At 42.3% G+C, this 16,846-nt stretch overlaps 1 protein-coding gene across 2 annotated transcripts in view; it reads right to left on the bottom strand.

Annotated features, from left to right (window-relative positions):
- The window catches only part of plekhg5b (pleckstrin homology domain containing, family G (with RhoGef domain) member 5b), a 75,712-nt gene that overhangs the window by 54,597 nt on the left and 4,269 nt on the right, over positions 1–16,846 (bottom strand). The window contains exons 1-2 of one of the 2 annotated variants that reach the window (XM_023425639.2): positions 10,196–10,783; positions 174–250 (exon numbers count right to left, since the gene is read on the bottom strand). In XM_023425639.2, coding sequence (XP_023281407.1) covers positions 174–250; positions 10,196–10,319 — 201 coding nt within the window. In that variant the 5' untranslated portion in view covers positions 10,320–10,783. Of the gene's footprint in view, positions 1–173; positions 251–10,195; positions 10,784–16,846 lie in introns of those variants that run through there. The other variant, XM_023425642.2, reaches the window with a different exon arrangement.

Genomic DNA, 16,846 nt, shown 5'->3' with positions numbered 1-16,846 from the left:
TATAGAACCTATACCTGCTTTTTAATCAAAAAAGACATGGAAATATCACCTTCTACAATACGGGACCTTTAAATGTATTATTTTGTGTTAAGAAAATAGGATTTAAGACACTAAGACTTGTCCGGCACACAAAGACACTCTTAAGGGAAACCTGCTGGCTGTAAAAGTCTTACCTTAGAGGCCCTGCGACGCTCAGGACACTCAGGGTGCTGGCATACCACCCAGTCCTCCTCTTGGACGGGCTTGTCATCTGAAACAGACACACACAAACACACACAAGTCAATTTGACATCTCTCTTTATCACTAATACACCACATCAGCCACCCAGCCAGCTAGACATCCATTAACACACCTTTCTTGGTAAAGCTGTAAAAACATAACGTAGACACCGAGACTGAAGTCGCTGCCCGTGTTTACACAAGGACGGAGTGAAAAAGAGGGAGGATCACGAGCACAAGAAACACTCTCACACAGTAATAGAGAGCAAGAAGCCATGTCATAAAATGAAAAAAAGAGAAGTTTGCTTAAAGAGATTTCTCTAAGGAAAGGTAAACAGAGGGAAGAGGGTGGGGTGTGTTGTTGGGAGGAGATCAGAGAGAAATGAATAATGACCCAAAGAGACAGGAAGAAATGAGAGGAAGCCCCCCAGGAAAGTGCTCTCATAGTGGGTACGCTCGCTGAACTCCACTCCACAATAACAAATCACCGGTGTCAAATAAACCTCTAAAATCTACTTGACTAGTTGGCCAACGCTGCTTTGAGGGAATGATAAAAGGCAGTGTTTACGTCTATATCTTCTACATGTACACACACGATAAAGATATCATAACAGAGAGCCCGAGCGCACCAATATTTATCCGTCTGTCTAATGAAAAAAACAGAATACACATGTAGGAAGGAGAAGGTAAGAGTATAGGAGAGCAGAGAGAGCTGGAGGGGGGTGGGACAGATGGTAGAGGTGCTTTCTGCAGAAAGTCTCCAGTTTCCAGGCACGGCATGGCTTTGTGCTAAACCCTTCCAGAAAGCTCAGATAACATGCATATTGTAATGTCACTTCTCCCTATTTGGCCGAGCTGTTAATGAAATATCATTACTAAGTCATCAGTAATGCAGGCGGGCTGCCGCTAGAGAAATTAAGTCACCTCGTGGCTGAACTAAAGGCCCACTTCAAAGAATGATTAGTCACAATGAAAGAAACGGTAAAACAGCCGAGGCCGGCCCTGAGCTGGCGTACAGAAACAAGTCACCCCGAGTCATCCACTTGGCTACAGCTACACTCGCAGGTCAAGGGTGCTTGTAGAGAGGAGGGAAAAACATGGTAATTGGTGCATGCCACAGAGCCCACAGCTTCCCCACTGGGACAGAAAGGGTCAACCTGTCTACAGTGAATTTGCTGCAGAGGAGTAAAAACAAGAGTCCACAGCCATGATAGTGGAAACTGTAAATAGACACAGCGGTGCTTTGAACTTAGTGCTAATGTCAGCATGCTTGGGTGATCACAATCACAATGCTAACATGCTGATGCTAGGGAAGTAATTAAACACAAAGTACAGGTGAGTCTGACGGAAATGTCATTAGTTTTCCAAGTATTTAAATTTTGAGTGACGATGGTGTTCAAGCAAAAGGAAAGGGATCAGCACAGTTGTTATAATACATGCTGCAGGGACATGAATGGATTGACCAACATTTCACTGAAAGCATTAATTTTAGCCCCGTCATGGTGCTAAAGGAAAAGTGAAAAGATCAACAAAGTCAAGAGGATTCATCTAGTAGATTAAAGCTGCACAATTCATCCAAATATAATCAGAATCGTAATAGGGCCAAGTACAATATCCAAATCTCAGGAGCTGCAATTTCTTTGATAAAGGTAAATTGTGTCACAACATTGCTGTGCATTGTTAGCTCCAAGAGTGTTGTGGTGCTACCGGCGCACAAAAGGTAAGGGGTCTTTAAAAGTTATTAGAATTTATCCTGCAGGGACATGAATGGACGAACCAAAATACATAAAAATCCATCGATTGTCAAGACATTTCACTGAAACCATAAATTTGACCTCCATCGTTGTGCTGGTGGAAAAGTCAAAAGATCATCATGGGAACCATGAATGTCAAAAATTTTGTCAGTCCAGTAGAAGTTGAGATGTTTCTCAGAATAAGTGAAAAGTCTGGCCTGCTGGTGGCACTGAAAACAAACTAATAAAAACCAATAACGTCACCTGATGGTGGCACTACTGGAACAGTCAGGAGATCGCCTCTACAAAACTTCACGCCGATCCATCCAGTAGTTGATGAGATATTTCAGCCTGGACCAACGCAGTGAACCCAGCCAGTCAACATTGCCATCCTGAGGGTCATGCCTCTAGTGTGGCTAAAAAGCCCCTTTGAATACCTTTCGACAATTCCACCGAGACAGAGTGTATTTTGTCAAACTTCCATCACCTTCCGGGAAAAGAGAAAAAAAGGTCTGTCCTGCGTCTCTGCTGCGCTGGGAGCTCTGAATGTGGCCTCTGCCAGCGGGCCCCAGGCTAATGGCTCCCTCAGGGTTTACAAGCGGCAGGCTGCAGAGGGAGCCTCCAGCTTTTATGGAGCGTTTCCCAAAGAGGCAGAACTTTCTTTACCACAGCGAGACTTCACAGCTTTCCAACAGGCACATGTTACTGGGCCTCAGTGGTGTGATCTCAGGTGTCATCGCAGGGAGGTAGCAGGGTGAACTGAACACACACACACACACACACGCTGGTTTATTTAAAGTTTTAAAGGCCAGGTGACGCTTGAAATGCGCTCGTTTGAAAGAAGTGCTTCCCTACTACGTCTAAAGGCAAAAGTGTTTATACCTGTTTCAGATGGACAGCTTATACGTGGAAGGGGTCTCTCCAACTGAACCCACAAACAATCATCACCGCTTAGTCTTGCAACTAGGTGTTAACCCCTCCCCATCTTAGCAATTTTAGTTAGTTCAATTAGTTGGGCTTTATTATTGACTCCCAGATTAATTTCCATGAAAGAAATTGCTCAATTTAAAACTATAGTGAATGTTTATATTGATTACTCATTCATTTAATTATTATTGGAATTGGATTCATTTACGCTGAACTGTACTTTTGTTTGTTGACACGTTTCACATTTTGCATGTGCATCTCACCTGCTGTCATCTGAATAAAAGTCTCAAGGCTGTGTTAGCTTAGCATTAAGAAATGAGTACAACTAAGTTTAACTGACCAACTGATCACTCTGTATTTTAACGGCAATTAACACCAAATGAAATGGTTCTTTCCAGGGAACTTCTTAAGGTGATTTGGAAATAAACTGGAATTTATGGACATGTAAAATAATGTGTTACCATCATTTTTCAGCCAATTCAGAAAATTGTGATGGGGCACTTTTCACTAAATAATCATGGCTTGCAGCCAAATCCACAAAATTGTGGTAAGGCTGTTTTCTGACTTTGCAATCTGCACGTATGTGTTTTTCATGCAACTGTGTGGGTCAGTGTATAGATTTATATGCGTCTCGATTATAAAAAATTCATTTGTATGTTTGTAGTTATTTGTTTTTTTCCTTCTTTTTTTCCTTGCAGATAAAACGCTACCACAACAACACATTTGACAAGCTTGTCATTCAAATGAGGCAGTGAAGGCACCACAAATGAACGTGTTTATATGAGGTTATGTTACTTCTTATTCATTTGAACTAACTGAGCCGTAACCTCAAATCCACTCTATCCCCTTCTGCCCGCAACTCCAGCGTCTCCTTAGCTCCTTAACCTTTTTTTTTTTACTACTTGACCATCTTGTTTATTGTAAAATCATTCCCTCATCGGCTGAACCTCCATCTTCTCTCTTACTTGCTCATATCTTGCTGACTCTCTCGCTTTCTCTCTCTCTCTCTCTCTCTCTGATGAACTGGAATTCCTGAACTCAGCACTGCTGATTAAGCCAAAAGCAAACACAAGCACACACTATACACGAACACACGTGATAGCAGACAATGAGCTTGCACACTAAAGAGACAGTGGAGCATCCCATCTACGCAGCTCTCTGCGGGCTCGCTCGCCACACAGAGACACTGCCTGGGGGCAAAGACCCATTAGGCACCCATAAATAAGCCACAGCAGCCGGGGCAAGTTCGAAATGATGCACACTTGAACACGCAAGATGTACTAAGTACTTCCCACTTGTCAATCTCCACTTCCTCATTATGTAACCGTAACGTAACTATGAGTGTGGTTTTTAAGTGTCAAAGCTTTGTGTGTGCTTGCTAAAAAGGCAAAGCATTGTGGTGCTGAAATATTGATCACTTTGTTGACAGGAAAAAAAATTAAATCAACTCAGTTAAGCCATTTACCCAACAAGAAAATTCCCAACATTTGGTGCTTCCACCTTCTCAAATGTGAGGATTTGTGATTTACTGTGTTTTATATAATTGTAAATTGAACACCTTTCAATTTTGGGACTGCTTGTCGAACAAAACAAGACATTTGAACACACCACCTCAGGCTCTGGGAACTTATTATACATATTTCATAATTTCCTTAATAATGAAATTAGATGTAAATTGCAGCCTTCAAGCATTCAGTGGATGGGAACAGGCTTTTGCTATTACATAAAGAACACATTTATGCATCACAACCAGTGCTGCGTTGAATTATAAGTTTGTTGCTATTGTCACTGTAGTCATACTCTTCATCTCCTCTAACACCACCACCTTCCTTCGGAGCATCGGCAGACCTCCATCTTCAGGCAGGGAGAGGCCGCGGCGAGCGCAAGTTCAGCCGTGAGCCTTAAACACGTTTTTACGGGGAATATTAAGAATTCTTCTCTTCTCTTTGGTGAGGTCTCATCGTGGCACCTCCTGAGCTTATTCTTTTATTTTCTTAGGCTTAGACTCCTCTCTCCATTTTCACATCATGTTTATGAGGGCCTCTACACCCTCCACTCCACTCCACCCCCCACAACCGCATATGTAGTGCAACGCACACCTCCTCGCCAGGAGATAGTTATGAAAAGCCTCCTGGGACACGGACACAGATGGCAGGCGGGCGGATGGCATACGGACAGGGAAAGCTGGCGAAGAGAGAGTCATATCAGCACATGCAGGGAAGCAGAGAGACAGAAAAGTTAGACCGCAGAAAAATGTGGAGCGAGTAAACAAAAATGTAAGGAGGCCACGCAGAACAGAAAAATAGTTAGAGATGTAACGACTATCAGCTCTGGGGAACGGACAGATCTCTCAGCCCGAGCTAGAAAATTTCAAATTCAAAATAAATCGAGGAATTCTCCCTAATTAATTTCACAAATATTAAATATATATAGATACAGCAAGAAGACAAATGTGCTTGAATATTAGTAGTAGTTGTTGACTTCGCCAAATTGTTACTTGTCAAGGTCTAAAGATGGTTTACAGTGATTATTTAACTAAGTAATTAGTTGATTAGTTTTTATTTATTTGTATTAATTTTAACCATTTTATTTTTGATTTATTTTTAACTTATTTTAGTTGACTGGAGAAGTTGTGATGATCAGTTTACCCATTTCATTTTTAGTTATTCAAGCAAAAGTGCAAAAGAAATCAGCTGATTCCAGCTTCTCACGTGTGAAGATTTGTGTTATGTGATTGCGAACTGAATATCTTTGGGTTTAAGCCGTCACGTGAATCCGTCACGTGAATACACGAGCCACTGTATTATGAGTTAGTAAGCTTCTGTTACTGGGAAAGCAAATTTAAAGGAATATTACCTATTTATTATCTAACATTACATTTCAAACATGATATCACACTTGGTAAGAAGCTGAGCGAATCACGAACTAAACCTTTACAAACTGAAACTCGACAGTCTTCTTCTACAGGTGAGTCGGGACCCGGCGAGCAGACGTTAAAAACACGAGCAGGTTGCAGCTGTTTCTAATGCTGGGGGTTCAGTGGCAGCGGGGGCGGGAAACAGCCCTCCTGCTTATAATGTTGTTTTACCCCCACAGCGGTTAAAAAAAAAAAATCACACACATGTGCATCACACACACACACACACACACACACACACACACACCCCTACCTCCTCCCGTCCATCTTTCCTCCACCACCACATCTGAGCAGACCCCAGGTCTCCGTGTATAAAACAGAAAACCACAGAACAAGTGTAAACTGTTTCCAGAGCGGGGTGGAGGAGCAGTCAACTATTTCTTAATTTACAAGATGGAGAAAAACAAATAATATCTAATTTACTTTGCTGACTCATTGTGGAGTTATTTAATGACAGTTGAGAAGATCTCTCCATGCAAATCTGAGGGCTGCATGACTCCTACTTTAAAGTAAACTCAATACCCTGTCACCATATTTAAGAGGGGTCATGAGGGGATTACTGCATAACTTAAATTTTTTAGGGTATTTAAGTCAGAAAGTACAGTAATTGGTCAAGTACGAGTTATTGTTTTATAATAGTGTGTCCTTTTGTGTCAGGCCATTCTTTTTATGGGCTTTATTGGTGCTAAACTCCAAGTAACAGAGGTATGTTCTGGTGTTACTGGATCCCGTGGCTGAGTACGAGCTGAGGAATGCCAGTGTGCACTTGTACATTGAGGATATTTTCTACTGGTCCGGTGAATCCAGTGAGCAGCAGGGAGGTCGTGAACGAATGACAACCTGAAACTGAGCTGAAATCCAAATTAGAGCTCAACAAACAAACAAAATGTTTATTTAACTTACATTTGATTTTAACTTCAGGGCCTCTCGCGCAATGAAGTAAATTTTCAAAAAGCTGAGACAGCCACTATTGCTATTCACTGTGAATGAGAGCTGGCTTTGCAGCCCTGCAGCCACCGCTGAGCCTGACAGATTCAACAAGCTCCCGGTCAGACCACTGCTGAGGACAAAAAGAGGAAAATAAGTTTCACAGTGAAAACAGAGAAGTTGCTTTAGCACTGCGTTGGCTGATTTATTGAGTCTTGTCCCATGTCTCAATTTCACGTACTTCCACATTCATACTTGCTGAGTGTACAAGTGTGCTCACACTGACAAGCATGGAGACATGTAGAGCACTACAAGTACCCGGGTGCTGCACTCAAAACGGTCAAAAAGTAGAGTGTCAAACACTTCTCACTCTAAACGGCCGCCATCTCAACTACAAGGCAGAAGCAGAGGGACAACTGACATATTTTCGACAGCGCCCTTGGCGGCCTTATGTCCATGTCACATGACACAGGGGGCACACAGGAAAGTTAAATGTTCATTTGCAAGTCAAGACAATTGCGGCCACATGTTATGATCGTAATTTCTGGCGTGTTTGATTAGGGACAACACTACCGTGTCGACATTCTCCCACTACACCAGTGAGTATGCTGTGTTCACAGTGTACTACATGTGAGTTTAATGACTGAAGAATCTGAATTGAGACGCAACACGGCTCTTTGCTTCACAAGGAAATGTACAAATCTGACGTTTTTACCTGCAGCACTGAAGTACTGCGGTTTTATATGGTAAATGGCATTCACCCTTTCACACACATACGCACTAATGGCGGCAGAACTGCCATGGACGACGCAGGCCTGCCCACTGGGAGCAACTTCAGGTTCAGTGTCTTGCTCAAAGACACTCGAACATAAGGACAGGAGGAGCCAGGGATCAAACCATCAACCCTGCAGTTAGAGGATGATCCGCTCTACCTCCTGAGCTTTAGGACTGCGAAGGTGGAGGGTGAGCAAATGAAAAGTGTTTAGGGGCTGATATATTATAATGAATCAAAGAGAATACTCTCTATTCCCCCTGTATATTGAAGAAAGGGACGATTCTTGAAGCTGAGAAGCTCAAAGGCTGAGTGCTCCAACAGAGATGGGAAATGTTTTCAGTAGAAGCTCGGGGCTTAATTACAGAGATGGTGAAAAGGTAAGGATCAAAGCCTCACTGTTCTCTCTGTGGCATTCCTCTTTTCGGTCTGTGCCAAACAGGTCTGCCTCAGCAGGCACCGTCCTTAAGCTGACCAGAAAGTAGCCGGATTTCCAAGAGGCTGGCTGGCAGAGAGGAGAGGATGAAGAACATTCCTCCGCAGCCCTGTGTTATCACTTCCCCTTCAGTAATGGCATAAATCGGGCAGCGCAGCGGAAAGCAAGTGCCCCTGTGCCACGTCAAAAAAAGCACTGAGAGGAGACAGGGAAGCATTTCACTTCAGCTATGCACTTCTTCAGTGGTAAATATTTCATCTGCGGAGCTCGGTCTCATCCGCTCTTTCCCTCTCTTCTCACTCATGTGAGGTCGTCTTCATGCCAGGTCACTGAGTGCTTTCCGCTGGAGAACAGAGCAATGGAAAAAAAAAAAAAAAAAAAAACCTTTCCATGATGGGGCTGAAATCCTTAGTGAACCAGATCGTCTGCTTGCAGAAAAGGTACATATAACAATGTGAAGTAATGTCTGATCCATGTTAAATGTTACACAGCATCGCCCATCTCATGTCAAGACAAGTGAGGGCAGCAGCAGGGCTTGAACCGAGCAGAGGATCGCTCTACTCTCCAATCACAGTCAAGCATTCATGGAGACTGTTTTGGTTACGATAAGCAACACCAGCCATGTGGTAAAAATGCACTCAAGCAAACTGATGACTGATGACACAGTTTTGTGTGTCTGTGTATCATGTCAATCAAGATGAGAGCAGTTAGCTATCAATCCAGTGTTCCTCTGTTGACTGGTCATTTATCTGTCATTAAATGCTAAGTATGTTTTTAGTATTTTATATCAAAATGCCCTCACTCTTCCTGTAAAACATCAATCCTGCACCCAGGGCAGTTACATAGATGTATCCAATCAAATGTTTTGATATAAAAACCTGACTTGACCGTCACCGTTAGCTAGCTTGTGGCTAGCAGTATAACAGTAGGAGGTGGGTGTTTGGTTTTCATCTGATAAACTTGAATGTGGTTGAGGTCTAGGGAGGTCATGATACTACAAATTTGGTATAGTCGACACACGTACCAATGAAATTCCACGACTCCACGACAAAAAGACAAAACAACAGAGAATGCTGCACATGTGCCAACACACACACACACACACACACACACACACACACACACACACACAGACCTCCATAAGGTCAGCCTGCAAGAAGTAGTTTAAATTGACGAACAAGGTCACGTGTGAAAATATTCATGTCAAAGTCAGCGTTATATTGAACGGTAATGACTGTAGCCTGCTAACATTATGAGCCCAGCTCACATTATTAGCTGTTGCTATGTTAGCCTAAACAAGCTAACGTTAGCCTGTGTGAAACGTTGTGTAGAACAGATGCCAGGTGTCACAATTCACAAGCAATACAACAATGTTCTTCTCTTGCTGAATGTAGAAGAAATTTAAGATCCCTAGATAAATTCTGAAGGTGCGTTCAGCACCATTGGTGTTTATCTGATGTAACTGAATCGTGAAGGACAGAAGTTAGAATCTAAGCTAATCAAAATGAATCGATTCTGGACTTTCAATCAAAATCTAATGGAAGCGGGTGATTAGCGCCATTATACAGCACAGCCATAATTGCTACATCTCACAGCACTAAAGACACTCTAACTTACATTTTACTATAATTTTAATGAAGAGCCTCCATTCGGGATTCCCGCCTACTTGTTGCTACTAGCCTGTCCCATTTGGAGCTGCCCCGCCCGCATGGAGCTAGCTCCAATCTGCAAAGATATAAACTGATATGTCGTCATGAATTATTGGACAAATTGAAATTTTGTCCTTAGAGGAAAACTCCCCCGATCACCAAAGTCAGTAGTAGTCCTCCTCTGGGGACCATGAATGTCTATAAAAACTGTCATGTTACTTCATCAGGTTATTGTTGAGATATTAAAGAGTACGGTAACCTGCCATCATGGCTCCAGAAAACAATTAAAAACTATTATCGCTCAAGAGAAATGAATCCAACGTCCAATTTCATGCGATACATCCAATGAGAAATAACTGCATATAATAAGTATTTGAAATATAGAAATATAGTATGTCCTTCTCTGAGGAAAAAGTATTTCTTCATAACAGAAAAAAAATGTTGTTTTTTATTCACTTTGTTTGTATTTAATCATCCTTTGAAATGTGGTATCTGAGGCATTGCAAATAATCAAAAATAAAACGAATAGACAAACAATTTCAAAGTGAGGAACCACACACAGACACACAAACACAAATCCACCACTTAGGTGATTCACCTCCTTCCTCTGCTTACCACACAGATCATGGATGACGTCCAGCGATGACGACCAGGAGTAGCGCTCTATTCCCACTTGAGTGTGAGAGGGCGGCAGTGACTCCAGCTCGTAGGCTCCCCGCTTCTTCCAGTACAGGAACATCGTCACTTATTTCAACCAGCTACTGCTGAATAGTAATTAATATAACTTAACTGTTCAAATCATTTCCCTACAAGTGACGCTTGGATCTGACCCATCCCCCAGTGTCACTCGTTCAACCGATGCACCAAACCAGCCCCTGACCCTCCGAGCACTTCTGCAGACAATCAATACACCTCTCTCGTCAACCATCTTTGTAATATAAACCCTGCCAGCCCTGCTCAACTTTAAACTCTGCCAACTGCCAATATGTTTACTCCAAATCTCCACCTGCACAATTACCTCATCCAGCCAAACCACAAAAACCCTTTGAACCTTCTGTCCAAGTCTGATCCTACTTCAAGGCCGGTCCAAGTGAGCCAACAGAATTCCCTCAAGTACAATCCATTGCCCCTCTATTGTTGTTTCTAAACCTGGAACAACGTTTACCGCAGCCATCCAGGTTTTTAACAGGCCAGTCTTAAGCGGGCATCAAGCGATATTATCGACCACACTTCTGTCCACAACACAAACACTAATGCCGACATGCGTCTGAACCTTCCTTCCGATGCCTCTTCCTGTTGCTTCTGCAGAATGTTCAGTCCTCCACTAATCATCCACTGAAAGCCACCCGCCGAGAGCTGTCAAGCACCAAATGCTGCCCTCTTCTAATCCATTTAACCGAGCTATTCCTGACTAAATTACAGACATCCAGCTGCTAAAAGGTGTCGCAAACTCATCTCCAAAATATCCTCATGTGCCGCTGCCTTCCCTGAACCTCGACTTTATGCGTGGACAAAGTTTCTCAAACTGTACAAAACTTTTGTGTGTGTGTGTGTGTGTGTGTGTGTGTGTGTGTATGTGTGTGAGGCAAGCTGCTCATGTTAAAGCTCTGTGTAGGATCTCCTGGTGATAGGGGGGCTTTCTGCCCACTCCATCAGACAAGTGTTGTATTCATGCAGAGGTGAGTTGCATGCTGGGACGGGCAATCTGGGCCAATGGCTTTTGGACTGGGTGACACAAAGATCTCTTTTAAACCTCCTCCTACGTCCAGAGGGAACTTTCTTTATGTTTTGCGCAAAACTGTAAAAGGCTGACATTTTTCCGCATTAATTAGTGCCCGCGCCTTTTATGTCTCCTGAAAGATTTATTCCTTTTTATGAATGCACCAGCTCTGTGGTGAATGAGCTCAGTTATTTCTGTGGAGGTACAATGCACACATTGGCCTCTTGGAGATGAGGAAACACCCCAAATAAGCAAAAAGGAGTCCCACTATTAGACGCTTCACTGAGACAAAGCTTTCCACTTCTCTGATATCTTATGAAAAACAGCTGAAGGGTTAAAACAACACGCAGTTAGATATCTCAAGTCAAGGCATAATATTTTCCCCAGTGTTGCTTGAAGGCTGATGCACTGCTATTATGTGTCTAAAATGGGAGAAGAAATACTGTGAGAATGTACTGTGCCGGCTCGGGGAAGGGAGGGACGTTGTCACACACAACGACCCACATGTCCAATTTTGGGATAAGAAATTAGAGGGTAGGATGGGAGCCGGTTTGCTGCTCAGCTCTGGGCTTTGCAGACATATGGTAATAATCTGAAGCAGCTTTGAGCACGCGGCTTCCCTTTTAATGAAGAGAGCAGTCGTGCAGCATGAGAACTGGGCTGCAAATACAAGGGCCAATTTCCACCTACTGCAGAAACAAAGAGGGAAGCAGAGGGGTATTAGACAGCCTCGCTTTCATCATTATCCATCAGATCACCCCCTTTAATAAAAAAAGATGCTTTTTTTATCCATGGCAAGGCCAGAAAGTACCTGCACCATTATGGCACTACTTTTTTCAAATGCATTTTGATCTGATCTCGCACAAAAAATAAACTGAGGTTGTGAAAAAATTGTGTTACATTAATCTAGGAATGGACCCTTAGCAAGGGGCACTGAGTGATGACACAGGGCGCATTTTCTGGCATGGTTTAGATCCAGTCATCCATTTCAGAGCCAAAGTCTAATGACAACCAGGATGTAGGTGAATCTACTTTTTCCACCACAGATACAAAGCCTGTTCCAGGTACAGAGTTCTGAATGCTTGTCAGGTTTTTGTGTTTTCTCCTCTTAAAGGACGACTCCAGCTATTCTGCATTGCACTTTCATGAAGTTGGGGGACTTGTAAGAGACAGATTAATTTTTTTTAATTTAAGCAGGAGAGGCTGACATAGTATGATTTTTAGTGTCTAGTATGGGCCAAGCAAAAACTCTGGATTCTATAAAGTATTTCCCATAATGCAAATGGGTAGTATCTTTGGTCTAAGCCTTAATGCCTCCTAAACACCCTCATCTCTCAAGCCAAACCTGAGATAATCCTGATGACACCTGAGAGTTCCTCCAGAGCCACAGCCGTGCTGATATACAGAACGTCATCACTCCCTCTCGTGTGATATTGCTTAAATATCAGCCAAAGCTTACCATGACGTGGTGGAGTCTGGAAACCTCACAGTGACAACAATTACTGACAACCAAGAAATAGTTATAGCAGGGACCTCCCTGTTCTTATACCAATAGTTTGCTATAACGTATCATGGTAATTAATGCGTTTCAGAGTTGCTGATGGGCGGATTTCCTTATCCTTTTCCAGGCTAGCTGTTTCCCCATGTTTACAGTCTTTATGCTAAGCTAAGCTAACCCTCTCCTGCCTGTAGCTTCATGCTTTAGGGTCAGACATAACAGCGTTATCAATCTTCTCTTCTAACTCTCTGCAAGAAAGTGAATATGTTTTTTTCCCCAAAATGTCACCTACTCCTTTAATTTAGCAATGGTTTGAAGTACAAATGCATTTCCCACACTACAAGCATCGCTACAGCAATAACTAATGTTGACTCAGCTACTTCCATTTAGTTTTAGCGTGAGACAAAAATAGCAGGCAAAAACTGTGCAGTGTGCCGAGGCTGAATGAACTGGCTCCTCAATAGAACTACACTCACTAAACTATTAATGGTGTGTTGAGAAATGAGTGCGAGAGCGGCTGCAGTACGACAAGACTGTAAATGAGCTTGTTGGAGTGTGTGCACCATGGGGGGAAAAAAAGTGTGTGAGCCGAAGTGTTGACAGAGCGAGTGCAGTTGAAGGCTTGTGCGTGCCCATGTGGAGGAGGTTCGGGGTTATATTTAGCAAGGTGGCCCATCAAACAGGCCGAGGTTAACCCTTCACCGCCATAATAAGACTTGTTTAAGAACTTCTCTGTGTGAATCCTCTAAAAGGAGAAAGATCTGTTTCCGTTTTGGAGCCTCTTCCAGTCGGACCGTCTGTATCTCTATTCCGGATGAAGAGAATAATGAGGACGGCTTGTGCCTGACCCTTCACTCATCTGCATAACTACCATCCTGCTGCTAACAAGACTAAAAGTCTACAGCATGCTGCAGCTCTGAGAGGCTCAGCAGTGCTTTGAGCTAATCGCTCATGTCAGCATGCCAACATGTTGAAAGTGATTATACTAACATGCAGGTGTTTTGCAGGTATAATGTAGAGCTGAAATATTTATTGATTAAGTCGAGCAACTATTCTAATAACTTATTAATTGCTTGAGTCATTTAAGTACCGACTTCCAGCGTCTCCAAAAATATCATTGTGAACTGAAAATCTAAGTTCTGCACTATTTGTCAAACAAAACTAGACATTTGAATGGTGACTGTAAAAAAAAAAAAAAAAAAAATTGTGATTATTCACTATTTTCTGACATTTTACAGACGATTAATTGGTTAATCGAAACATTAATTAACCAGCTTAATGGATTATGAAAATATTCGATACTTGCTGCCAAAATACTCAGTGTCCCCAATGGGAAAAGGGGCCCCCAATTGCCCCTCGTATTGACACGTTTTGCAATGACAACTGTAAACCTCCTTAAACCTCCCATAAAGACACTAAACAGGGCAAAAAACACCTAGCATCAATGGGTAGCCAAGATCTGCCTACATGTGAGGGATTTAGAGAACATCTGTAAACTGTATTGCCTTTATGGACTTCAATGGTTTTCTTTGCCCACCAGAGTCTGGGATCGCCAAAGGTTGCAGCCAAGTATAATGTTTAATACCGGTTTAATACCTATAATATAAAGTGATGTAGAGGCCGATGGCAATGTCAGAAGTTTGGCAGGTATTTGCTTACAGATGAAAGTATTGGGCTAATTAATTAATTTGACCTAACGATGAAGCTATATCAAAGTAAAGGCATCCCCAAAGTTATTACAACCAATTGTGAGGGTCAGCCTCGTGAGGGCAGATCATCATATCATTAAGATACATCATCTGGAAACCATGAATGTCCAAGATTTCATGGCAATCCATCACATAGGTGAGATATTTCAGTCTGGAACAAGCAAATGTGTGAATTGGTATTCAAATTTAAAATACTCCATCAAAAAGGAAGTACATTTAAGTCAAATATTTTCTATTAATGACTGCCTAAGCACTGATATATCAACTATCAGAGCCTTGCTGCAAGAGGAGGGCGTGCAGGAGAAGCCACATGGGGTCTATTACTATGAGACATCGTGTAATTTAACAGTCCATCCTTAAACCAGCGTTTCAGAGGGACAAACAACCACTCTTCAACTTGTTGATATGAACAATCCCATAATTGAAACAATCTGGTTAAAATTGTAGTGGGGGCTGCCTCTGAGAAGCCAATAACAGAGTCAACAGGAATCAAAAACACTTATTCCATAAAAGTACAGTTATTGTCATGTGGAAGGCTGCAATATGCATAAACAGTCATTTAGCCAGGGTGGAGGTTATAGGAGTGGAAGGACACATTCAGAGATAAACACTTGGCGTTATGTTTCTGGAGTTAAAGAAGGTCTACGTGTGTGTGTGTGTGTGTGTGTGTGTGTGTGTGTGTGTGTGTAGCCCCTTTAATTAGCTGCTGCACAGTTTGAAGAGAAGCAGTTCACCGTTGGTCCATTGACAACATGAAGAGTTGTTGATGTGATTCAGGAATTTAAAAACAAGACTTAAGTCCTGAAATTAATATTAAAGGTCGCACATTTTACAATTTTCCAGTGTTTTATATGAAGTGTTGATATCTACAAGAAGATATATATATATATAGAGGCTCTGGGCCTCTCTTCTGATTGGCTGATGGCCTTCAACTTGGACCATTGAGCAAATACACAAGGATGCACGAGGCATGAGTGATTCTATATGGACATTAAATTCAATGCAATCCCTCTCTCGCTGGTGATGCAAAACAGCAGAGCAGGACAAGGACAGAGAATATCCCTCAGGGTTAAAAGAAGAACACCATCTGAAATATGAACTGAAGAAACGTGCTGTGAAGCAATGCCCCACAAAAACTGAGACTAACTAGCTACACAAAGTGCTGAGAATGGGGGTGAGAACAGCCCAAGAGTTAAGATTAGTAGAACAGTATCCGCTTCTGTTCACTTTCAGCCATATCAGTGTTCTGGGAGTCCTTTGTAAGAGAAGAGGATGATGAGGAAAAGATGCGTGACAGGAAGGGAAAGAAGAAAATGAGCCTCCAGCTATGAGCACGTTTGTGACAATGACTTCATCTGTCACTGTAAACAGCAAAAACCCGCTGTAGTGAAGTGTAGAGAGCCACAACACCTGTCACGTAATGCGATATTGACCTCTGCTTAGTGAGCGAGAGCTGCATTAAAGGAATATTTTTTGTTTTTTTAGCCGAGAGTTAGATGAGAAGATCGATACCACTCGCATATCTCAATCCATTCAAGCGGCTATAATCAATACTTCATAAAGGAACAGATCACGTGACTAATGGGATCAGGTAGATAAACCACGGAGAGTCGTCACCTGCAGTCTTCGGCTTCCCCTCAGCTCCATGGAGCAGTTTTAGTTTCCTTAGCTTATTGTTTTGGTTTTCTGGCCCATAATTTCCAAGCGTTGTGGTTCATTCTCACCACTCTCATGGCATCATCTTCAGCCGCAGCAGGCAGCTGTTTTCAGTCAATAAAATCAGATACAAGGTTTTGATCCAACAATACGATTAAACTGCATTTTGATGAGGACGACGAAACCCATCATTCAATAGTGCTAGTGAATTTAAAAGGAACTGACAGAATTTGGGCCTAAAATTTAAATTTAAAAATGGTGCAATGACAGTGTTCAGATCAGAATGTTCTTAACTTGTTAGTGTTCAACAAGTACTGCTTCCATTTCATCTATATTAAAGGTCCCATATCTCTCTCAGGTTTCTCTCTGGAGCAATACCAACAACAGGTTGGCTCAGAGCCTCTCTTCTGATTGGCTGACTGTTTTCTGAGTGATCAAATAAAAATATTGCAGATTTCAGATAAAACCAATCCTGCAAGGTTGGATGGAGGGTGGAGGTGGGCTCGGCTTGGGGCATGGCTGAGGGCATTTCCCTGTAGACTGAGCGCTTTGATATTTTCACAGTATAAATATAGAACCTAGACCAGCTTTATAATCAAAAAAGACATGGAAATCTCACTTTTTACAATATGGGACCTTTAAAATGACAAAACACAAATTCGTTACTGCCCAGCACTGGATAA

The sequence above is a fragment of the Seriola lalandi genome, unplaced genomic scaffold (genome assembly GCF_002814215.2).
Source record: "Seriola lalandi dorsalis isolate HSWRI2012SDOR001 ecotype SW California unplaced genomic scaffold, Sedor1 jcf7180002054794, whole genome shotgun sequence".
Classification (NCBI taxonomy): Eukaryota; Metazoa; Chordata; class Actinopteri; order Carangiformes; family Carangidae; genus Seriola; species Seriola lalandi.
Note: the sequence above shows the minus strand (reverse complement) of the source record. Positions and strands in the feature narration are given on the sequence as shown.